Here is a 25,599-nt window from a genome sequence, read left to right on the forward strand (position 1 = left end):
TGGTACGGGACAAAACCATGAAGCCTTGTTACCATTTCAGTGTCTTTATTTTTTCCCTTCATGAAATACCATAAAACAAACAGCATATGACATATTTGACCAATTTAAAAAAAATCCCCAATGAGCCCTGTTAAAGAGGGCTGGGGGCAGGGTCTTTGGATTATTTGCCCCCACTCAACCCTTAATGCAGTGAGTCAGTAGGGCTCATTCAGTAACACTGGGTAAGTTTGCCTGCTGGCCGTAACCCATAACCACCAATCAGTGATTTGTTTTTTTTCAGTCAGCTGCAATGAATGGAACAATGTAACTGGTTGCCATGGGTTACTGCCCAAGAGCAAATTTGCCCAGTGTTCATAAATGACTATATCTACAGTAACGTGTTTATCTGGTCATATAGTTTCCCATACCGGAATAGCCATCCGCGTGCGTGGATATAAAGCAATGGAGTATGATGTAAGCAAATTTGCGTTATGATATAATAAGTACACACACTAACTGGCCAATCAGCTTCTACATTATACAATCACGTGTTCTAAGGCTACGCCTTACATGATAATACTGATATACATTCCAACACAAACACTGAAACCCTGGGGATTTCTTCCTATAAGGCATTGGATTCCGGCATAATATCAATGCAGCACAAATCCGCACTTTCCACATGATTACCCATGTTCATTTATAAGGATTTTAATAGCCCCCTGGTACACTATTAGGAATGTATGCCTATTGGTTACCGTTGACCTGAGGGCTTCCTTGTTTGGCAAAGCTCATGCAGTGACCATTGTGTAACTCCCTTGTTACCTACTGAATGTCTGTTAGATGCTTCTGTTGTACACTAATGCCTGTCCCATGGTCTAGGACCCTGGGGTTCTGCAACTCCACTATGCAGTTCTACAGCTTCAGAGTGCGGTTCATGAACTGCTGTAGAACTATGAACCTTCAGAATCCTAATGACACCCTATGGTGAGGAACGCTGGAATTTGTGCTCCAGTCACTGCCTCAAGTTGAAGATCGATGTTCATGGAAGACACTGTTCTAGATCATGGCTGTCAAGAGTGACCATCCACTGGATTTTTATTTCCAAGGAGAAAATATTCCTTGTATAACATCATCACTTATTTATAATCCAGGCTGCCAGTTTTGGATATGATGGATAATCATCAACCTGTTGCCTGGAGATGGTTGGGCAGTACTCTTCTAGAACTCTTCTAGACTGAGACACTGGTGGACACGTTTAGTCATCAGATCTACTTCAAAACTTCAACTCTCAATTCTCGACTTCCAAGCTTCCCTGAGCCAAATGAATTCACAGCTCTTTCAAAGTGTGGTACATCTTCTGTCCCTCAGAGACCTCTGTGGACCTACTGAATTTCTGCCCTCTTGTTGGGTCCAAAATAAAGTGATCTTCTAATCGTTTCATGTTGGAAAATGTATTGAGCAGATGACCTCGTTCTACTTATGTCATAGGGTGACAAGATGCTATGGCTCCCTGAGTTGATCTTGACATTTTGGTAATGGCCGAAAGGCCGCAGCTGACGGCAAATAACTCCATAGTAGGTTCATACCTTCTGTTGCCAAGACAATCAGTGTTGTAGCTTCCACTTATAAAGGCAAAGTATCATGTAAGGAATGTTCTGTTTGGAGACAAAGTTCCTTAACTATATAGTTCACAGTCTATTCCTATAAGTGCAGTAGAGAGTTTATGAGTATGAGAGTACCCTCTTCCCTTTCTATAGGTATTACTGGTACCCCTGTTTGATCGCCCATGCAAAAGTTGTTCTATCCACTGGCTAAATAATAGCACATACTGACTATGGGTATAAAATCCCAGATAGGATCCTTCAACAATGTACTAGGCACTGCATGTAACAGATAGGTCAGATATCCTTTCATCTACTGAATTCCATACAACAAACTAAAATAGATTGTCCAGGGCCAATACCCACCCTATAGGTGGCTAGGGGCAAAGTTTGAGCAATGTATGAGGCCAAGGCTCGGTGTTCCAGTGGACCTGTCAATCTCCCAATATAAAAGAGGATTCCATTGTAAGATCTCACATACAACGTTGGCCATTGGTTCTTCCAATGTTCCTCTATCAATCTCCCAATATAAAAGAGTTTAGTAAGGATTCCATTGTAAGATCTTACATACAACGTTGGCCATTGGTTCTTCCAGAGCTTCCCTATCAATCTCCCAATATAAAAGAGTTTAGTAAGGATTCCATTGTAAGATCTCACATACAATGTTGGCCATTGGTTCTTCCAGTGTTCCTCTATCAATCTCCCAGTATAAAGAAGTATAGTAAGGATTCCATTGTAAGATCTCACATACAACGTTGGCCATTGGTTCTCCCAGTGTTCCTCTATCAATCTCCCAATATAAAAGAGGATTCCATTGTAAGATCTCACATACAATGTTGGCCATAGGTTCTTCCAGTGTTCCTCTATCAATCTCCCAATATAAAAGAGGATTCCATTGTAAGATCTCACATACAACGTTGGCCATTGGTTCTTCCAGTGTTCCTCTATCAATCTCCCAATATAAAAGAGGATTCCATTGTAAGATCTCACATACAACGTTGGCCATTGGTTCTTCCAATGTTCCTCTATCAATCTCCCAATATAAAAGAGTTTAGTAAGGATTCCATTGTAAGATCTCACATACAATGTTGGCCATTGGTTCTTCCAGTGTTTCCCTATCAATCTCCAAATATAAAAGAGTTTAGTAAGGATTCCATTGGTTCTCCCAGTGTTTCCCTATCAATCTCCCAATATAAAAGAGTTTAGTAAGGATTCCATTGGTTCTCCCAGTGTTTCCCTATCAATCTCCCAATATAAAAGAGTTTAGTAAGGATTCCATTGGATTCCATTTCCTTGAGGGTCTGGGAACAATAAAGCCAAACATTCTAGCACTGCTAATAATAAAAAAAGGTGTCAAAGATTGTTACCGTAGTTGTTCATACGTCCTAGTAAGAAAAAAAATGCAGCAGTACCTGAACAAGATTTGATTCCAGGAGACACCGACTGTCAGCGTTGGGTTGCAGTTGCACCATTGAGGTCTACTGTGTGTGCTACTGTGTTTCTGTCTAATCAGCCATAATCGTATGGCGTTTCCTTCATTTTATTGTGTAAAAAAACAAATAAAATTAAAAAAGGGATACAATCCTGTACATGCAAGGCTCATGTTCATGCTTACACGGCTCCTAAGTCATTTTATGTCCTTTTAAAAACAAAAAACGGAGACAGATGAACCAAAGATCAGAGATGGTCTCCAACTGCTGAAAAGGCAGGCTGGTTCCCTTGCTATGCCCACAATATGAGGTAGCTACGTATGTGGTACGAACAGAGAAACAACCACTATCTGGTTTATTCATACAAGACCAAAACTTGTTTTAGAAAAGGAGTAAAGCACTGAAACAGTCCGGAGGTTTCCTTTCTGGTAGTGCCAACATTCAGGTAAATGTCTAATTTTCCCCCCTTTCTTCTCGAATTGGTTACATCCACATTAATGTCCCTAACAAATTGTTCATATTGATGTCTTCCTTGTTCTTTCCAATGTCACGTGACTCCTCCTTTGCCAGCGGATACCATCCTGCAGCCTGGCTTGAACCTTTCCTGGAAAACATCAACAAGTAACGGTTATTTTCTAAATAAATGTGAGTGATCACAAAAAGTATCAATTTTCTTGAGCTTAAGTTCAAATTTTTATGAATCTACCCCACAGTCTGGCTCTTTCTAGTCTGAAGCTCCTTGCAGTGCTCACACATTGGCAGCAGAAACATGTCCTACTATGTAGGTGATTATGTAACTAGCAGAGCAAAACCAACCCCCAACTTAAATGACCATTATCCAGAGGTGGGGACGGGGCATTTCTGTTATAAAGGCTAGAAAAAACCTAGGCCTAGGTTCTCACTAGACTAGATTAGACCATATAATTCATCTTCTCTTGTACTGATACCAGTAATACCATGGAATCCCTCCAGGTGCCACCTTCCTTATGGGAGGTCCATGGCAATATTGGCTTGTCTAGACCTTCTTCTTATAAAAAAACATAAGCCAACAATACATTTACCTTTTAGACCTTTGGTTCGGAGTCCTTGCCCATAGCAGGGTTGTTATCTGCACCAGGAATTACAGGCTGGGGGTATCCAGCAAGGGGATATCCTGTGGGAGGGGGATATCCTTGGGGAGGTGGATATCCTGCAGGAGGATATCCGGTGGGAGGGGCATATCCTGCAGGAGGATATCCTGTGGGAGGGGATCCTGCAGGAGGGGCTCCAGAAGGTGACTGTCCATCAGGAGGGGCTCCGGTAGGAGCATAACCCACAGGAGGGGCTCCAGCAGGGGGAAATCCCTCAGGAGGGGCACCGGCAGGTGAATATCCCACAGGAGGGGCTCCAGCAGGGGGAAATCCCTCAGGAGGGGCACCAGCAGGAGGATATCCCATAGTAGGTCCTCCAGCAGGAGTATAAGCAACAGGATAAGGATATGCACCGGGAGGATAGCCAGCTGGTGGAGGGTAGCCAGCAGGGGGATAGCCAGCAGGGGGGTAGCCAGCAGGAAGAGGATATCCAGGAGCTCCCGGTGGTCCAGGAGGAAACACAGGCACGCCCTGAAAAAGACCATAAATTACAAACTCTTATAATAGTGCAATAAGGGTAAATAATCATGTGAATCAATCAATCAATGAAACAAGTTTCATACAAAGGACAACAAAAGCCAACAGTCACATAGATCTTTATGGTAGGAATCCATGGGCGAATGGTCTAGTGGCAATGTCTAGATAGGCTTTTGCTCCAGCCTTAGTAACTGCTAGGGGTTAGGAAGACATACGGGATACTGGCAAGGAACTTGGCTTGGGGCAACCACAGGAACAGACATCAGAAGGTTTCATTACCTGATTTGGGATGTTGGGGTTCATCATTTGAACGTCAGTCATTTGTCCCTCAGGAGGTGCGTATCCTTCTTGTGTATGGGAAGAGTCAGCTAGAATGGCAAGGGAGACATTTGTAACCCACCACTAAGCTGGCCCAGGAGCAGTAACCCATAGCAACCAACCAGCAGGAAGCATTTACTGGTCACCTGTTTACTGCTCCTGGGCAAACTTAGTGCCTTTTATTACATATGGGGGTAAAGCTTTAAAACCAATAGCTATGGGAACCCCCGGATGGTGTACCCCCAAAACTCAAATGTTTCTCAATAAGAGTTTGCCAAGCCATATGTACAGATTGTGGCATGAAATTACACAGGGAATGCTGTACCCCCCGTTGCAAAATATAAGGATATTATAGGTCACTGAGGAGTTCCATGATCTTTTATACAGGCCATGGAGTGTTGAAGTGACTTCTAATATATTGTGTATATTATATTACACAACTTTATGAGTCATGTGACAGAAATGACATCACTAAGCACTGTTTATAGGATTTAATTTACAGGATATTCACAGCTCTTGTGTAATATATAGATAGAGATATATAAAACCAGGCAATATCCTGGGCTTCTGTATTAGCCCAAGTGCATTATTTCCATACCGACCATCGAAAATATTGTAAAAAGAAGTCTTATAAACTTTATCCATTTTGTAAAAAACTCTATTTCTATTTCTTTAGGGAAAATGGAAAAAAAATGACCACATTACCTGCTCCACACAACATTTCCTTGATTTTCTTTCTTTTGAGGATAGTCAGTATGAACAGCGAAACGCCGAATATGGGCAATAAAATTTTCACGTATTTGGTCCAGTAGTAATCTGTAGCCAGGGCAAAGCAGAATATAACGGGCGGTTTGTATCGGCTATATGATTTGCAATGATATTAAGCATTTTACTGCCCGGCTACTGCCCAATCACTGTCTCTTTATAATCACTGTCTCACCCCTTCCCACTCATTGGCCTCAATCCATGGCACCCATACAGGATTAGGGAACAATAATGCCAGATCCAAATCATTCATGAATACTCATATACTGTACCCCCTACTGTAAATGATAAGGATATTAGCAGTCACTGAGGGGTTCTGTGCCCATATAAAGGCACAAGGCTGCAGGCTGAGTTATACAGGGAACTCTGAGTATCACTCATGTATTATAAGGGATAATGTACCCCCTACTGTAAATGATAAGGATATTAGCAGTCACTGAGGGGTTCTGTGCCCATATAAAGGCACAAGGCTGCAGGCTGAGTTATACAGGGAACTCTGAGTATCACTCATGTATTATAAGGGATAATGTACCCCCTACTGTAAATGATAAGGATATTAGCAGTCACTGAGGGGTTCTGTGCCCATATAAAGGCACAAGGCTGCAGGCTGAGTTATACAGGGAACTCTGAGTATCACTCATGTATTATAAGGGGTAATGTACCCCCTACTGTAAATGATAAGGATATTAGCAGTCACTGAGGGGTTCTGTGCCCATATAAAGGCACAAGGCTGCAGGCTGAGTTATACAGGGAACTCTGAGTATCACTCATGTATTATAAGGGATAATGTACCCCCTACTGTAAATGATAAGGATATTAGCAGTCACTGAGGGGTTCTGTGCCCATATAAAGGCACAAGGCTGCAGGCTGAGTTATGGGATTATTAATCCCCTAGTAAGGATATTAGAAGTCACTAAGGAGTTTTTATTGATAGTTTTGTCATTGTAACCTGCAGTACCAATATTCACCACTGTACATGAGTGATGCCCCAGGCTATGGATTCCTTCTTATTAACAATATACCCCTTTAAGGTGGGTGGTTGCTGTGCGTTGGTATTTCAGACAGACAAGTGGTGAATAAGAAATACAATGAGGGAATGTCGAGACAGGGAGATGTACAAGGGGCACAGGTAAGAAATATACCAATCAAGTGGGTGAGGGAAGGGAGACCCACACAAAGGGAACTGTATGTCTCTGTTGGGGAGGAGCCCCCCCTTTAACCCATGCAGTGGCAGTAATGGGAAACCAAGGCATTATGGTACAGTGGTTGGCTCTCATTGAATAACCCCTTTTGTGCCTTTGTCCCAATCACAATTTCAGCTTCCATAAGGGTTAGGGTTTAGATATGGCCCAATCACAAGCTGGATTCCGGGCCAGTCCGGGGCAAACCAGTGTCATAACCAACCATAATGATGGTGGCTGGGGCAGCGCGTCTATGGGTGAATAATGACCATGTGACTACATGTCACGATACGTACCTTTACGACTTCCAAATAGGCCCCAAACTGTGGAAAAATTTAAAAAAGTTCTCCTTAATCCGTGTGTGTAATGGAAAGCGTTTGTGGTCATTGGTGGGGGGGTGCGATATTGTTACGATGGGGGTGCTGCACAGATGGACTGTTTTAGACACATTGCTATAGGGTTGCTTTGCTGTAGATATGAACCGGTCTGGTTCTGAGGAACCGGCACCAAAACCCACACCATTTCACCACGCGTTTCGCACATTTCTTACCACTTAGCTTGGTCTTGAGGGGTCTTTTAGAGCAGATATCCTTAGAGGAGACGGAAGCGACGGTGATTTCGGCTGGATTCCTGACGTTGCACTGATACTTGTGTTCGATCAGGGAAGCCCTCTGGGCCACGTGGATGGTGCTGCCGTTTTTATAGTACTGGTAGAAACTCGACAAATAGCGGCTTTTCCAGAAATAACTCAGCAAGGACTGGTTCCCTGGGATGTGGCATCGGAGGGTAAAATTACAGCCCTCGCCGGTCGCCCACAGTTTGATTGTTATATTCGGGGTTGGGAGAGGCTCTGCAGAAAGCAAAACAGCCCGGTTAAGTACATGGATAATGCACAGCTGTCTAATGGGTATTTCTGGGCACCTATGGCGATAGCATGTAACAACACAGGTATAGGACCCGTTATCCAGAATGCTCGGGACCAAGGTCTACTAAAAAATCAATCGACCATTAATTAAAATGGAGTATACGGGAAAAAGGCTTTCTGTAATATGAAGTTTTCTGGATAATGGGTTTCCGGATAAGGGATTCCATACCTGTATACAGAAGGGGGGCAGCTGTTACCTTTAAATATGAATGGGACATTTTAAAACTCATTTACTAAAGGGGGGTACTAAAGTAGTACAGGTATAGGACCCGTTATCCAGAATGCTTGGGGCCAAGGGTATTCTAGATAAGGGGTCTTTCCGTAATTTGGACCTTAAGTCTACTAAAAAAAATCAATAAAACATTAATTAAACCCAATAGGGCTGTTCTGCCCCCAATAAGGGGTAATTATATCTTAGTTGGGATCAAGTACAGGTACTGTTTTATTATTACAGAGAAAAGGGAATCATTTAACCATTAAATAAACCCAATAGGGCTGTTCTGCCCCAATAAGGGGTAATTATATCTTAGTTGGGATCAAGTACAGGTACTGTTTTATTATTACAGAGAAAAGGGAATCATTTAACCATTAAATAAACCCAATAGGGCTGTTCTGCCCCAATAAGGGGTAATTATATCTTAGTTGGGATCAAGTACAGGTACTGTTTTATTATTACAGAGAAAAGGGAATCATTTAACCATTAAATAAACCCAATAGGGCTGTTCTGCCCCAATAAGGGGTAATTATATCTTAGTTGGGATCAAGTACAGGTACTGTTTTATTATTACAGAGAAAAGGGAATCATTTAACCATGAAATAAACCCAATAGGGCTGTTCTGCCCCAATAAGGGGTAATTATATCTTAGTTGGGATCAAGTACAGGTACTGTTTTATTATTACAGAGAAAAGGGAATCATTTAACCATTAAATAAACCCAATAGGGCTGTTCTGCCCCCAATAAGGGGTAATTATATCTTAGTTGGGATCAAGTACAGGTACTGTTTTATTATTACAGAGAAAAGGGAATCATTTAACCATTAAATAAACCCAATAGGGCTGTTCTGCCCCCAATAAGAGGTAATTGTATCTTAGTTGGGATCAAGTACAGGTACTGTTTTATTATTACAGAGAAAAGGGAATCATTTAACCATTAAATAAACCCAATGGGGCTGTTCTGCCCCAATAAGGGGTAATTATATCTTAGTTGGGATCAAGTACAGGTACTGTTTTATTATTACAGAGAAAAGGGAATCATTTAACCATTAAATAAACCCAATAGGGCTGTTCTGCCCCAATAAGGGGTAATTATATCTTAGTTGGGATCAAGTACAGGTACTGTTTTATTATTACAGAGAAAAGGGAATCATTTAACCATTAAATAAACCCAATAGGGCTGTTCTGCCCCAATAAGGGGTAATTATATCTTAGTTGGGATCAAGTACAGGTACTGTTTTATTATTACAGAGAAAAGGGAATCATTTAACCATTAAATAAACCCAATAGGGCTGTTCTGCCCCAATAAGGGGTAATTATATCTTAGTTGGGATCAAGTACAGGTACTGTTTTATTATTACAGAGAAAAGGGAATCATTTAACCATGAAATAAACCCAATAGGGCTGTTCTGCCCCAATAAGGGGTAATTATATCTTAGTTGGGATCAAGTACAGGTACTGTTTTATTATTACAGAGAAAAGGGAATCATTTAACCATTAAATAAACCCAATAGGGCTGTTCTGCCCCCAATAAGGGGTAATTATATCTTAGTTGGGATCAAGTACAGGTACTGTTTTATTATTACAGAGAAAAGGGAATCATTTAACCATTAAATAAACCCAATAGGGCTGTTCTGCCCCCAATAAGGATTAATTATATCTTAGTTGGGATCAAGTACAGGTACTGTTTTATTATTACAGAGAAAAGGGAATCATTTAACCATTAAATAAACCCAATGGGCTGTTCTGCCCCAATAAGGGGTAATTATATCTTAGTTGGGATCAAGTACAGGTGCTGTTTTATTATTACAGAGAAAAAGGAAATCAGTTTTAAAATTCTGAATTATTTTATTAAAATGGAGTCTATGGGAGACAGGCTTTCCGTAATTCTGGAATAGAATTTCCTTGTAGAATAGAGAATAGTAATCACAGGTTCCCAGTTTGCAATTATTTGGGTCCCCTGATATAGAGATTACCCTGCAAGTCCCTATCACGTGACCCTGTGAACACCTCAATGTAAACACTTACCATAAACAGTGAGGTTAAACAACATCTCTTGTGATTCTTTATCCACAAACTCAATGTGCCCGGTGTAGATTCCGCCGTCCTTCAACCTCAGGTTATCGATTTTTAACCGTGTGCCGTTAAACCTTGTGCTGAGGCGCCGGCTTAACTCATTGTTGGTGTTCATGAACTTCCCGTTCCTGTACACGCCCAGCTGGAATTTTTGCCCTTTGCTAGTGAAGTACCAAGTCACGCTCTCCACGGCAACAAACATCTTTCGTTTCTTGGACAATTCCACCAATCTGTTTTGAACGCCTGCAACCTCCTTAGGAGCGTCTTGTTTGTCTGCAACAACAACCCAAGGCAATGACTTATTGCTCCAAGCCAAACATTTTATACAGAGGTCAGCATGGAACGGTGGAACCCAAACGGGTCAGATAAGACACTTACTAGTCAACCCAGCCATCTTCCCAGTAATGGCTTAATTACCATTGTGTTTGGAACCATGCCTTGTCCCTCAACATGCAGAGAGTATGGCCATATTGGCAAGCAGGAGGCTGGTGGAATGGTGGCACAGGTTCATTGTAGAACATGCTGCAGGAAAAATATCACCTGACCAACTTTATTTCTCCTAAAACCGCAACCACCGTGTGGCGCCATTCTGCCAACTGTTTGGTACCCAACAATACCCAAAAGCACCAAAGGAGGAGATAAAAGCACCAGTGTAGGTGAGTTTTGAGTCATGGTGGAGAAGCAGACACCTTTACATGGCTATGGTTCAGAAAATTAGACAAGACCGTTGCTGCTTACGGTTTGTTTTGCAGACAGCCAATCAGTTCCTTCCAACCTGCTCTTGCCAGATTCCAGCCCTGCCTCCTGAATGTGCACAAAACAAAGTGGCTATATGAGCGTCACCAGGCAAAATATCACAGCTACAAAGACTTTTGAAGATTAATGGGGCATATTTATGGAAGGTTGGACACTTTTGGACACTTACTTGTATAGTGAATTTGTCGAATGTATTGATAAACCTGCTTCCTTGTCTACTTACTGTTTATAAGTGATGGTGACTATGTCTGAATACCCATGGCTTTAACCATGAGATGGGCCCCAAAAGTGGGTGGTAAGTGGCATGGTTAGACTTTGGTATTAATGGACCTACAGCCATACTCTCCCTATACTTGTGGCTCTCCTCTTTGTGACATCCCCTGTGGGTCGCAGGTTTGATTTGATCGTGGTGTCAAAAAAAGACCTGTTGGACTCTGGTGAAGGCCAAAACTGCTTATATAGCCTACAAATAAGTAATAGAACTAGTATTTTCTGGCTTGTTACAATCCCTTGTTGGTTGATCTGGACATGTCTGACAAAGGGTGCAAAGATTACCCCCTTTGAGATGACCTTTTACTTACCATAGCAACCACACCTGACTTAAACCGTAAGTATAGGACTACTGCTCTGACTTCTCCTAATGCCTATAGAATGGAACACTAGTAAGTGCTGTGCATGTTAATGCCCATGGGTAGCCTATGTGCCACCCCTAATATACATACATACATACCGGACACAGTGACATTGAACGAGATGCCGCTTGTCTCCCCATTAATAAGCACCATGGTGGCAGCGAAGAGCCCGCTATCCTCCATCTTCAGCTTCTTCACTCGTAACGTTGCTCCCTCGTTAGAAGCTTCCAGGCGTCCATCATACTGAGCGTTGGAGACCTCAAGATTTTTATTCTTGAATTCGGCCAGTTTCACTTTGCTGCCATTGGTCACCGTGTACCAAGTGACTTCCAAAATGGGAGCTGGAAGTGTCACATAGTTTGACAGGTACACGGAGTGGTTTAGATCCCCAGTCACATGGATAGCGGTGCCTTCTTTTTCTTGAGGGACTATGGAAACAGAAGAGATTATTTGAAATGAGAATTACAAATTTTTGATATATCCACTGGCTTTCCATTGAGATAAGGCCTATCCATAGCAAAGATCCCATAGTACAAGTGAAGGTCTGCCTATGGGAACTGTGTTTAATAAAGAAAGGGCTGTCTGCAGATATGTAGGGCTTTCTATGTGCATTTTTTTCTTTTTGAGGCATTGGGTGTTGATCATTTTCTCTGGTCTGTCCCACGGCCTTCACCAGAAAATAGCCATAATCTGTGGGCTGAGGCAGGGGTTGGATAGGGAACAGAAAATATATATTTGTACCATGGAAATTACTGTAGTATTCTTTAAACAAATTTGTTTAGGTTTTGCTGGTAGAATGTTATGATAAACATGGAGTAGAGCGTCTCTACTGGGTTGGACTAGAAGAGGAGAGAAGGAGCTTAATATGTTAGAGAGACCATTTTGTATTGATCTATGGAGCCTTGGGTGGCATTGCTATACCCCTTGTCCTATCCTTATGGCACCCTTATGCACTAGGGTAGCTATTTCTATAAATGCACCCTGGGGCCTAAACCAACTCCATAAATGTAACCCTGTTCCCATTATTGAGAAGCAAGAAGATAAGATTATATAGCGGAGGGTCACATGATGCACAGAATAGGAGATCTGGCTGAGCCACTTCTTTTTTTGGTAAAAATATAGCCTATAATATATATATATAGATTTATTTCCGTGGAAAAACATTTCGTCTAGTAAAACACTGACCATGTAGCACCCATACTCCTCCAGTCTGACATCAGAATACTGCCCTATGGTGGCAACTCTAGGGACCAATTACTTGGCCAGTAATACCTGCCACCTCACCTTTACACCTAGTCCCAGTATAGGATATTTCTTTGATAATTTGTTAAGCCGAACAATTCTGGTCTATATAGGGGGGCACTGGTGCACACACACTAATGCTGGTTCCAAGGAGACTTTCCAGTACTGACTGACTCCATGTTTAACTGTATGCGGTGTTATTGGCTGCAGTGTGAATGTAAATGTAATTATGGGTGACCAACAGGATGGGCTGAGGGAAATGGAGCCAATGTGCATGGGGTAAATAACAGGAAGCATCAATCTATCATTGCTACGCAGGAAGGAAGAGAGGCCCCCATCATACTAATGTAATGTGCACAGAGGGGGGCCCTATGGGAACAAATAACTGGGTCATTAACCAGAAACAAACACACATAAGAAGGGCCCTATATGCAAGGGATGAGGCACAGCTCACACTGGACATACTATACTGTTAGTGATTTGAATGGTAATTTTGAATGGGCAAATTTTGGCCACATATTGGTCAGGAAGGTCAATACATGGGACAATAAGTTGGCAACTAGGTCCGGAGGGGCAGCTATTATTATTTCTTGCATACAGCCCCTTAAGAGTGATGGCACAAGGGGAGATTTGTTGTCTGTGGGAAATATGCTCTACCCACACACCTGCGCTACTGTCTAGAAGCAGTGGTGTAACTATGTATACAGCAGGACCCCTGGCAACGGGGGCCGGGGCCACTGGATCTTCTGTACCATAGTCCAACCTCCTACCTCCTACAGCAGTTGGGGCTGGGAGGTGTAGTGCAAGAGTGCTGGGGGACAGAACATTTTTGTTCAAAGCAGTCAGGGAATCAGTAAAAAAGATGGGGGGCTACTGGGGCATCTTTGGGGGCACAGATCTTCCCTGCTAAAGGGCTGTAGGTGCCTTGGGCTGGTACAGGAGCCCAAAACAAAAGGAGTATCATGTCTAGACCAATTCTTTCATTCGTTCTTTGCCCCTTTGTTCAGATTATAAAGACTGGAGCTGCCTGTAGCCATATCCAATCTCACCCATTCACCGATGGAACAGATTCCTGTAGCTGAACTTATTCCAGGATATTCACGGACATTTCTACATCACGTGGCTCAGGCCTCTCGTGGCACATCTCACCTGTCGCCTCTCCCATAACTCACGTTACACCTGATCAAAGCCTTGTAGGATTTCCTTATCTACGCAATCAATTACCCTCGGGGCAGGGACTGGAAATACAAATATTCCATATATAGCTGGTCATGTATTCTCCATAGGCAGCAAAGAGCTACAGAATCATCAGGTTCTCACCACTGGGGGTTTGTAATGGCACTCCCACCCATTAATTCAGGGAAGGTCATGTGATTGTTGCTTGGAGACACAGCAGTGATCAAGAACCATGGATCAATCCCATGTTATTGGTGTGCAAATCAAAAGGAAGCCATTCCGAAGGGGGCTATTAACTGCCCCTGGCACCAAAATGCTCAGAATCCCTACAAAACGCGTTTTTGCACATTTGTTTGTATGAGATCATGTGATAAGAGATGAGGCAAACCTGGAATTCCATCAATTAAGTGGGAGTTTGGCCCGTTGCCTGGAAATTATTAACCCCCCCCCCTCCTTGTGCATCTAAATGAGATTGGGTTTACTAGAAATGGCTCCATTTGTGTAATGATTGTATAATTGTATATTGCAATTCAGTCTGTGCTGATTAGTGCAATAAGCCATTTATTTCATGCCAAGGACTTCCTAAGTCTTCATTCAAGAAAAGCTTCAAGATCTTTCTGCAGATACCTACATACTTACAGGTAGGTGTAATAACGTTTTGGTGCAGAAGCATTACAGCAGGCTCTTGGGGTGCCCAACAAAAAAAAAAAGAAATACTGGCCATCCCATGTATGTGCCCCCCTCATCCCTATCAGTCCTTACTGTCTCCCTTTACCTTGGGCCCCACTACGGGGTCTGCTCCCTGGTTCTCTGAATATTTATAGTTGAACAGATGGGTGGGCATTGCCTTTGCCTGTGACAAATGCCTTAAACACTTCTACACTGACCTATCCCACAGCAACAGTTGCCATGCTGTACAGGAGGTTACACAGCAGCTGTGGTTGGCCAGACACACTCTAGGGGAGATAGCTCTCAGTACAAGTGAGGGAATACAGGGGTAGGGGAGATAGCTCTCAGTACAAGTGAGGGAATACAGGGGTATGGGAGATAGCTCTCAGTACAAGTGAGGGAATACAGGGGTAGGGGGGATAGCTCTCAGTACAAGTGAGGGAATACAGGGGTAGGGGGGATAGCTCTCAGTACAAGTGAGGGAATACAGGGGTATGGGAGATAGCTCTCAGTACAAGTGAGGGAATACAGGGGTATGGGAGATAGCTCTCAGTACAAGTGAGGGAATACAGGGGTAGGGGGAATAGCTCTCAGTACAAGTGAGGGAATACAGGGGTAGGGGAGATAGCTCTCAGTACAAGTGAGGGAATACAGGGGTAGGGGAGATAGCTCTCAGTACAAGTGAGGGAATACAGGGGTAGGGGGGATAGCTCTCAGTACAAGTGAGGGAATACAGGGGTAGGGGGGATAGCTCTCAGTACAAGTGAGGGAATACAGGGGTAGGGGAGATAGCTCTCAGTACAAGTGAGGGAATACAGGGTTAGGGGGGATAGCTCTCAGTACAAGTGAGGGAATACAGGGGTAGGGGAGATAGCTCTCAGTACAAGTGAGGGAATACAGGGGTAGGGGAGATAGCTCTCAGTACAAGTGAGGGAATACAGGGGTAGGGGAGATAGCTCTCAGTACAAGTGAGGGAATACAGGGGTATGGGGGATAGCTCTCAGTACAAGTGAGGGAATACAGGGGTATGGGGGATAGCTCTCAGTACAAGTGAGGGAATACAGGGGTATGGGAGATAGCTCTCAGTACAAGTGAGGGAATACAGGGGTAGGGGAGATAGCTCTCAGTACAAGTGAGGGAATACAGGGGTATGGGAGATAGCTCTCAGTACAAGTGAGGAAATACAGGGGTATGGGAGATAGCTCTCAGTACAAGTGAGGGAATACAGGGGTAGGGGAGATAGCTCTCAGTACAAGTGAGGGAATACAGGGGTAGGGGGGATAGCTCTCAGTACAAGTGAGGGAATACAGGGGTATGGGAGATAGCTCTCAGTACAAGTGAGGGAATACAGGGGTAGGGGAGATAGCTCTCAGTACAAGTGAGGGAATACAGGGGTAGGGGGGATAGCTCTCAGTACAAGTGAGGGAATACAGGGGTAGGGGGGATAGCTCTCAGTACAAGTGAGGGAATACAGGGGTAGGGGGGGATAGCTCTCAGTACAAGTGAGGGAATACAGGGGTAGGGGGGATAGCTCTCAGTACAAGTGAGGGAATACAGGGGTATGGGAGATAGCTCTCAGTACAAGTGAGGGAATACAGGGGTAGGGGAGATAGCTCTCAGTACAAGTGAGGGAATACAGGGGTAGGGGAGATAGCTCTCAGTACAAGTGAGGAAATACAGGGGTATGGGAGATAGCTCTCAGTACAAGTGAGGGAATACAGGGGTAGGGGAGATAGCTCTCAGTACAAGTGAGGGAATACAGGGGTATGGGGGATAGCTCTCAGTACAAGTGAGGAAATACAGGGGTAGGGGAGATAGCTCTCAGTACAAGTGAGGGAATACAGGGGTATGGGAGATAGCTCTCAGTACAAGTGAGGGAATACAGGGGTAGGGGAGATAGCTCTCAGTACAAGTGAGGGAATACAGGGGTATGGGGGATAGCTCTCAGTACAAGTGAGGGAATACAGGGGTAGGGGAGATAGCTCTCAGTACAAGTGAGGGAATACAGGGGTATGGGAGATAGCTCTCAGTACAAGTGAGGGAATACAGGGGTAGGGGAGATAGCTCTCAGTACAAGTGAGGGAATACAGGGGTAGGGGAGATAGCTCTCAGTACAAGTGAGGGAATACAGGGGTATGGGAGATAGCTCTCAGTACAAGTGAGGGAATACAGGGGTAGGGGGGATAGCTCTCAGTACAAGTGAGGGAATACAGGGGTATGGGAGATAGCTCTCAGTACAAGTGAGGGAATACAGGGGTATGGGAGATAGCTCTCAGTACAAGTGAGGGAATACAGGGGTAGGGGGAATAGCTCTCAGTACAAGTGAGGGAATACAGGGGTAGGGGAGATAGCTCTCAGTACAAGTGAGGGAATACAGGGGTAGGGGAGATAGCTCTCAGTACAAGTGAGGGAATACAGGGGTAGGGGGGATAGCTCTCAGTACAAGTGAGGGAATACAGGGGTAGGGGGGATAGCTCTCAGTACAAGTGAGGGAATACAGGGGTAGGGGAGATAGCTCTCAGTACAAGTGAGGAAATACAGGGGTATGGGAGATAGCTCTCAGTACAAGTGAGGAAATACAGGGGTATGGGAGATAGCTCTCAGTACAAGTGAGGGAATACAGGGGTAGGGGAGATAGCTCTCAGTACAAGTGAGGGAATACAGGGGTATGGGGGATAGCTCTCAGTACAAGTGAGGGAATACAGGGGTATGGGAGATAGCTCTCAGTACAAGTGAGGGAATACAGGGGTATGGGAGATAGCTCTCAGTACAAGTGAGGGAATACAGGGGTAGGGGAGATAGCTCTCAGTACAAGTGAGGAAATACAGGGGTAGGGGAGATAGCTCTCAGTACAAGTGAGGAAATACAGGGGTATGGGAGATAGCTCTCAGTACAAGTGAGGAAATACAGGGGTATGGGAGATAGCTCTCAGTACAAGTGAGGGAATACAGGGGTAGGGGAGATAGCTCTCAGTACAAGTGAGGGAATACAGGGGTATGGGGGATAGCTCTCAGTACAAGTGAGGGAATACAGGGGTAGGGGAGATAGCTCTCAGTACAAGTGAGGGAATACAGGGGTATGGGAGATAGCTCTCAGTACAAGTGAGGGAATACAGGGGTAGGGGAGATAGCTCTCAGTACAAGTGAGGGAATACAGGGGTAGGGGAGATAGCTCTCAGTACAAGTGAGGGAATACAGGGGTATGGGAGATAGCTCTCAGTACAAGTGAGGGAATACAGGGGTAGGGGGGATAGCTCTCAGTACAAGTGAGGGAATACAGGGGTATGGGAGATAGCTCTCAGTACAAGTGAGGGAATACAGGGGTATGGGAGATAGCTCTCAGTACAAGTGAGGGAATACAGGGGTAGGGGGAATAGCTCTCAGTACAAGTGAGGGAATACAGGGGTAGGGGAGATAGCTCTCAGTACAAGTGAGGGAATACAGGGGTAGGGGAGATAGCTCTCAGTACAAGTGAGGGAATACAGGGGTAGGGGGGATAGCTCTCAGTACAAGTGAGGAAATACAGGGGTATGGGAGATAGCTCTCAGTACAAGTGAGGGAATACAGGGGTAGGGGAGATAGCTCTCAGTACAAGTGAGGGAATACAGGGTTATGGGAGATAGCTCTCAGTACAAGTGAGGGAATACAGGGTTATGGGAGATAGCTCTCAGTACAAGTGAGGGAATACAGGGGTAGGGGAGATAGCTCTCAGTACAAGTGAGGGAATACAGGGGTAGGGGAGATAGCTCTCAGTACAAGTGAGGGAATACAGGGGTAGGGGAGATAGCTCTCAGTACAAGTGAGGGAATACAGGGGTAGGGGAGATAGCTCTCAGTACAAGTGAGGGAATACAGGGGTATGGGGGATAGCTCTCAGTACAAGTGAGGGAATACAGGGGTAGGGGGGATAGCTCTCAGTACAAGTGAGGGAATACAGGGGTATGGGGGATAGCTCTCAGTACAAGTGAGGGAATACAGAGGTATGGGGGATAGCTCTCAGTACAAGTGAGGAAATACAGGGGTATGGGAGATAGCTCTCAGTACAAGTGAGGGAATACAGGGGTAGGGGAGATAGCTCTCAGTACAAGTGAGGGAATACAGGGGTAGGGGAGATAGCTCTCAGTACAAGTGAGGGAATACAGGGGTATGGGAGATAGCTCTCAGTACAAGTGAGGGAATACAGGGGTAGGGGAGATAGCTCTCAGTACAAGTGAGGGAATACAGGGGTAGGGGAGATAGCTCTCAGTACAAGTGAGGGAATACAGGGGTATGGGAGATAGCTCTCAGTACAAGTGAGGGAATACAGGGTTATGGGAGATAGCTCTCAGTACAAGTGAGGGAATACAGGGGTATGGGAGATAGCTCTCAGTACAAGTGAGGGAATACAGGGGTATGGGAGATAGCTCTCAGTACAAGTGAGGGAATACAGGGGTATGGGAGATAGCTCTCAGTACAAGTGAGGGAATACAGGGGTAGGGTGGATAGCTCTCAGTACAAGTGAGGGAATACAGGGGTCGGGGAGATAACTCTCAGTACAAGTGAGGGAATACAGGGGTAGGGGAGATAGCTCTCAGTACAAGTGAGGGAATACAGGGGTAGGGGAGATAGCTCTCAGTACAAGTGAGGGAATACAGGGGTAGGGGAGATAACTCTCAGTACAAGTGAGGGAATACAGGGGTAGGGGAGATAACTCTCAGTACAAGTGAGGGAATACAGGGGTAGGGGGGATAGCTCTCAGTACAAGTGAGGGAATACAGGGGTAGGGGGGATAGCTCTCAGTACAAGTGAGGGAATACAGGGGTAGGGGGATAGCTCTCAGTACAAGTGAGGGAATACAGGGGTAGGGGGGATAGCTCTCAGTACAAGTGAGGGAATACAGGGGTAGGGGAGATAACTCTCAGTACAAGTGAGGGAATACAGGGGTAGGGGGGATAGCTCTCAGTACAAGTGAGGGAATACAGGGGTAGGGGGGATAGCTCTCAGTACAAGTGAGGGAATACAGGGGTAGGGGGGATAGCTCTCAGTACAAGTGAGGGAATACAGGGGTAGGGGGGATAGCTCTCAGTACAAGTGAGGGAATACAGGGGTAGGGGGGATAGCTCTCAGTACAAGTGAGGGAATACAGGGGTAGGGGAGATAGCTCTCAGTACAAGTGAGGGAATACAGGGGTAGGGGGATAGCTCTCAGTACAAGTGAGGGAATACAGGGGTAGGGGAGATAACTCTCAGTACAAGTGAGGGAATACAGGGGTAGGGGAGATAACTCTCAGTACAAGTGAGGGAATACAGGGGTAGGGGGGATAGCTCTCAGTACAAGTGAGGGAATACAGGGGTAGGGGAGATAACTCTCAGTACAAGTGAGGGAATACAGGGGTATGGGAGATAGCTCTCAGTACAAGTGAGGGAATACAGGGGTAGGGGAGATAGCTCTCAGTACAAGTGAGGGAATACAGGGGTAGGGGGATAGCTCTCAGTACAAGTGAGGGAATACAGGGGTAGGGGGGATAGCTCTCAGTACAAGTGAGGGAATACAGGGGTAGGGGGATAGCTCTCAGTACAAGTGAGGGAATACAGGGGTATGGGAGATAGCTCTCAGTACAAGTGAGGGAATACAGGGGTATGGGAGATAGCTCTCAGTACAAGTGAGGGAATACAGGGGTAGGGGGATAGCTCTCAGTACAAGTGAGGGAATACAGGGGTATGGGAGATAGCTCTCAGTACAAGTGAGGGAATACAGGGGTAGGGGAGATAGCTCTCAGTACAAGTGAGGGAATACAGGGGTATGGGGGATAGCTCTCAGTACAAGTGAGGGAATACAGGGTTATGGGGGATAGCTCTCAGTACAAGTGAGGGAATACAGGGTTATGGGAGATAGCTCTCAGTACAAGTGAGGGAATACAGGGGTAGGGGGGATAGCTCTCAGTACAAGTGAGGGAATACAGGGGTAGGGGGGATAGCTCTCAGTACAAGTGAGGGAATACAGGGGTATGGGAGATAGCTCTCAGTACAAGTGAGGGAATACAGGGGTATGGGGGATAGCTCTCAGTACAAGTGAGGGAATACAGGGGTATGGGAGATAGCTCTCAGTACAAGTGAGGGAATACAGGGGTATGGGGGATAGCTCTCAGTACAAGTGAGGGAATACAGGGGTAGGGGGGATAGCTCTCAGTACAAGTGAGGGAATACAGGGGTAGGGGGATAGCTCTCAGTACAAGTGAGGGAATACAGGGGTAGGGGGGATAGCTCTCAGTACAAGTGAGGGAATACAGGGGTAGGGGAGATAGCTCTCAGTACAAGTGAGGGAATACAGGGGTATGGGGGATAGCTCTCAGTACAAGTGAGGGAATACAGGGGTAGGGGGGATAGCTCTCAGTACAAGTGAGGGAATACAGGGGTAGGGGGGATAGCTCTCAGTACAAGTGAGGGAATACAGGGGTAGGGGAGATAGCTCTCAGTACAAGTGAGGGAATACAGGGGTATGGGGGATAGCTCTCAGTACAAGTGAGGGAATACAGGGGTAGGGGGGATAGCTCTCAGTACAAGTGAGGGAATACAGGGGTAGGGGAGATAGCTCTCAGTACAAGTGAGGGAATACAGGGTTATGGGAGATAGCTCTCAGTACAAGTGAGGGAATACAGGGGTAGGGGAGATAGCTCTCAGTACAAGTGAGGGAATATAGGGGTAGGGGGGATAGCTCTCAGTACAAGTGAGGGAATACAGGGGTAGGGGGGATAGCTCTCAGTACAAGTGAGGGAATACAGGGGTAGGGGAGATAGCTCTCAGTACAAGTGAGGGAATACAGGGGTAGGGGGGATAGCTCTCAGTACAAGTGAGGGAATACAGGGGTAGGGGGGATAGCTCTCAGTACAAGTGAGGGAATACAGGGGTAGGGGGGATAGCTCTCAGTACAAGTGAGGGAATACAGGGGTAGGGGAGATAGCTCTCAGTACAAGTGAGGGAATACAGGGGTAGGGGTAGGGGAGATAGCTTACTATGTTACTATGAGTATAACTGTACAGATATCTATGGATACCTACCGCTCACAGTGAGATTAAAAGCAATCTCCTTTGTCTCTTCATCCTCCAGAGTAATGATGGCCGAGTAGATTCCACCGTCCTCCACGCTCAGGTCACTGATCTTTAACGTCGTCCCATCGTTCGACTCTTCCAGCCGGTCGGTAAATTGGCTGCTAATGATCTCAAAATGCTGATTCTTGTATTCCGCCAGCTTGGACTTCGTCCCATTGTTGTTAAAAAACCAAGTGACTTGCTGGGCGGGCGCTTCCAAGCTCAGGTAGTTGGACAAGAAGATAAATTGGTTCAGTGCGCCACTCACGTGGATGGGGCCATCTTCCTTGGCTGTAATAGGAAATTATATTTATATATAAGGAACTGGAAATGGATTTGATTCTACTGGAGAGTAAGGAGGGGAGTGGGCGGTGGGGGATTCAGGCCACTATCGGAAATTTGGGCTGCCACAGGGCACCAAGCCCAGTACGTTCAGGAGCCTTGCCTTTACTTCCCCTTTAATTAAACATCAAATAAATCTAATATAATTAAACATATAATAATATTAAAGTTACTTGTAAAGGTAATTGCTATTAATAGCAATAATGTTCTCTTTCCATTCATATATATATATATATGCATCTTTATTAATATACAGGTATAGGACCCGTTATCCAGAATGCTCGGGACCAAGGGTATTCCGGATAAGGATCCCCATACCTTATTGATACTGCAAAATCAATAAAACATTAAATAAACCCAATAGGGCTGTTCTGCCCCCAATAAGGGGTAATTATATCTTAGTTGGGATCAAGTACAGGTACTGTTTTATTATTACAGAGAAAAGGGAATCATTTAACCATGAAATAAACCCAATAGGGCTGTTCTGCCCCAATAAGGGGTAATTATATCTTAGTTGGGATCAAGTACAGGTACTGTTTTATTATTACAGAGAAAAGGGAATCATTTAACCATTAAATAAACCCAATAGGGCTGTTCTGCCCCCAATAAGGGGTAATTATATCTTAGTTGGGATCAAGTACAGGTACTGTTTTATTATTACAGAGAAAAGGGAATCATTTAACCATTAAATAAACCCAATAGGGCTGTTCTGCCCCCAATAAGGGGTAATTATATCTTAGTTGGGATCAAGTACAGGTACTGTTTTATTATTACAGAGAAAAGGGAATCATTTAACCATTAAATAAACCCAATAGGGCTGTTCTGCCCCAATAAGGGGTAATTATATCTTAGTTGGGATCAAGTACAGGTACTGTTTTATTATTACAGAGAAAAGGGAATCATTTAACCATTAAATAAACCCAATAGGGCTGTTCTGCCCCCAATAAGGGGTAATTATATCTTAGTTGGGATCAAGTACAGGTACTGTTTTATTATTACAGAGAAAAGGGAATCATTTAACCATTAAATAAACCCAATAGGGCTGTTCTGCCCCCAATAAGGGGTAATTATATCTTAGTTGGGATCAAGTACAGGTACTGTTTTATTATTACAGAGAAAAAGGAAATCAATTTAAAAAATCTGAATTATTTGATTAAAATAGAGTCTATGGGAGAAAGGCTTTCCGTAATTCGGAGCTTTCTGGATAATGGGTTTCCGACTAACGGATCCCATACCTGTAATAAGCAGAACTATAAATGATCACAATACATAAATAGTACAGGCGGGGGGGGGGGGGGGGGGGGGGGGGGGCAATACATTAACACACAGTTCAGTCTACTAAAAAAAAACATTTAAAGAGTTAGGGAGATGACCTTTCCCTTCTGATCTTTCATGATAACAGGTTTCTGGATAACGGGTCCCATACCTGTACCAGTCTTCCTATATTTCAGTCTTTATTCCCTATTAATACCACTAGTGACCCTACCTCCAGCCAAGACTCCAGTTCCCACAATGCCTTGCTTATTTTGTAACAGAAGACATTTCATTAGCCAAGCTGTAGTGTTTTTGCAAAGGAGATGGGTGCAGTTCCCCTTTAAATGTGGTTTTATTAACCCTTAAGGCGTGGCTCTCCAGCTCTCCCTTATCTAGATACCCCAGAGGGGCCCAAGCATTCTGCACAACAGATCCCAAAGCTGCAGCAGAGGCAGGGATAGAGCATAGCGCTGCGGGTTTGTCTGTGTGCAACTGGTTCTGACCCGCACAGCCCAAATGGGAGAGAAAAGCAGTACTGACCTGAGCAATGGAGAATGGCTGTGAGGAGCACAAGGGGAAGGAGCCTGGGGCCCGGCTGCAGCATGGTGGTGCCCTTGGTAGAGTGCAGTAAAGAGGCACAGGAGCAGCTAGGGTGGGGAATGCATTCCTTGTGCAGAGGGGGAAGCCAGAGGGGGAGGAGCAGACAGGAGAGGAGGAGGGGGGAGCAGAGGAAGAATGGGAGAGGGTGTCTGTGAAAGGAGCAGACAGGTCTGCAAGGATTGCTAGCTACTCAGCCGAGCCCTGTGCCTCCTCATTATTATTATTATCCTTTATTTATATAGTGCCGATATATTCCCCTGAAATATCACTCCCATCAGCCCCTGCCCCAGTGAGCTTACAATCTAAGGTCCCTATCACATTCCCATCAGTCCCTGCCCCAGTGAGCTTACAATCTAAGGTCCCTATCCCATTCCCATCAGCCCCTGCCCCAGTGAGCTTACAATCTAAGGCCCCTATCACATTCCCATCAGCCCCTGCCCCAGTGAGCTTACAATCTAAGGTCCCTATCACATTCCCATCAGTCCCTGCCCCAGTGAGCTTACAATCTAAGGTCCCTATCCCATTCCCATCAGCCCCTGCCCCAGTGAGCTTACAATCTAAGGCCCCTATCACATTCCCATCAGCCCCTGCCCCAGTGAGCTTACAATCTAAGGTCCCTATCACATTCCCATCAGTCCCTGCCCCAGTGGAGCTTACAATCTAAGGCCCCTATCACATTCCCATCAGCCCCTGCCCCAGTGAGCTTACAATCTAAGGTCCCTATCACATTCCAATCAGTCCCTGCCCCAGTGGAGCTTACAATCTAAGGCCCCTATCACATTCCCATCAGTCCCTGCCCCAGTGAGCTTACAATCTAAGGTCCCTATCACATTCCCATCAGTCCCTGCTCCAGTGAGCTTACAATCTAAGGTCCCTATCACATTCCCATCAGTCCCTGCCCCAGTGAGCTTACAATCTAAGGTCCCTATCACATTCCCATCAGTCCCTGCCCCAGTGAGCTTACAATCTAAGGCCCCTATCACATTCCCATCAGTCCCTGCCCCAGTGAGCTTACAATCTAAGGCCCCTATCACATTCCCATCAGTCCCTGCCCCAGGGGAGCTTACAATCTAAGGTCCCTATCACATTCCCATCAGCCCCTGCCCCAGTGAGCTTACAATCTAAGGTCCCTATCACATTCCCATCAGTCCCTGCCCCAGTGAGCTTACAATCTAAGGTCCCTATCACATTCCCATCAGCCCCTGCCCCAGTGGAGCTTACAATCTAAGGTCCCTATCACATTCCCATCAGTCCCTGCCCCAGTGAGCTTACAATCTAAGGTCCCTATCACATTCCCATCAGCCCCTGCCCCAGTGGAGCTTACAATCTAAGGTCCCTATCACATTCCCATCAGTCCCTGCCCCAGTGAGCTTACAATCTAAGGTCCCTATCACATTCCCATCAGTCCCTGCCCCAGTGAGCTTACAATCTAAGGTCCCTACCACATTCCAATCAGCCCCTGCCCCAGTGGAGCTTACAATCTAAGGTCCCTATCACATTCCCATCAGCCCCTGCCCCAGTGAGCTTACAATCTAAGGCCCCTATCACATTCCCATCAGCCCCTGCCCCAGTGAGCTTACAATCTAAGGTCCCTATCACATTCCCATCAGTCCCTGCCCCAGTGAGCTTACAATCTAAGGCCCCTATCACACTCACATACACATACACACACACTCTCTCTCTCTCTCTCTGCAGTTTTATTAGGAGCCAATTAACCTGCCTGTGTGTATATGGAGTGTGGGAGGGAAAGCAGAGCTGCCGGGCTG

The 25,599-nt window shown here is 45.2% G+C and overlaps 1 protein-coding gene across 2 annotated transcripts; it reads right to left on the reverse strand.

Annotated features, from left to right (window-relative positions):
* Positions 1–28: 28 nt before the first annotated feature.
* Positions 29–23,981, reverse strand: LOC100492862. Of its 2 annotated transcripts, XM_018096780.2 has the most exons (10): positions 23,774–23,981; positions 21,608–21,928; positions 11,585–11,914; positions 10,051–10,371; positions 7,435–7,734; positions 7,181–7,207; positions 5,644–5,754; positions 4,900–4,988; positions 4,075–4,614; positions 29–3,617 (listed from the first exon to the last, which is right to left on the reverse strand). In XM_018096780.2, the coding sequence occupies exons 1-9, from the start codon at positions 23,835–23,837 to the stop codon at positions 4,078–4,080; spliced, it is 2,100 nt and encodes a 699-aa protein (XP_017952269.2). In that variant the 5' UTR covers positions 23,838–23,981; the 3' UTR covers positions 29–3,617; positions 4,075–4,077. The 2 variants fall into 2 exon arrangements, with proteins under 2 accessions (XP_017952269.2, XP_002943188.3); XM_002943142.5 differs by lacking the exon at positions 7,181–7,207 and having other exon boundaries at positions 23,774–23,973.
* Between the last annotated feature and the right edge of the window lie 1,618 nt (positions 23,982–25,599).

Source organism: Xenopus tropicalis, chromosome 8, assembly GCF_000004195.4.
Source record: "Xenopus tropicalis strain Nigerian chromosome 8, UCB_Xtro_10.0, whole genome shotgun sequence".
NCBI lineage: Eukaryota > Metazoa > Chordata > Amphibia > Anura > Pipidae > Xenopus > Xenopus tropicalis.

Excerpts from the sequence above, each read along its gene's own strand:
- LOC100492862 (XM_018096780.2), bottom strand. The coding sequence starts at position 23,837 with ATGCTGCAGCCGGGCCCCAGGCTCCTTCCCCTTGTGCTCCTCACAGCC. Across the intron at positions 10,372-11,584 it reads GTTCAATGTCACTGTGTCCG|ACAAACAAGACGCTCCTAAG; the intron begins GTATGTATGTAT and ends TTGTTGTTGCAG. Across the intron at positions 4,989-5,643 it reads GGAAATGTTGTGTGGAGCAG|CTGACTCTTCCCATACACAA; the intron begins GTAATGTGGTCA and ends TTGCCATTCTAG.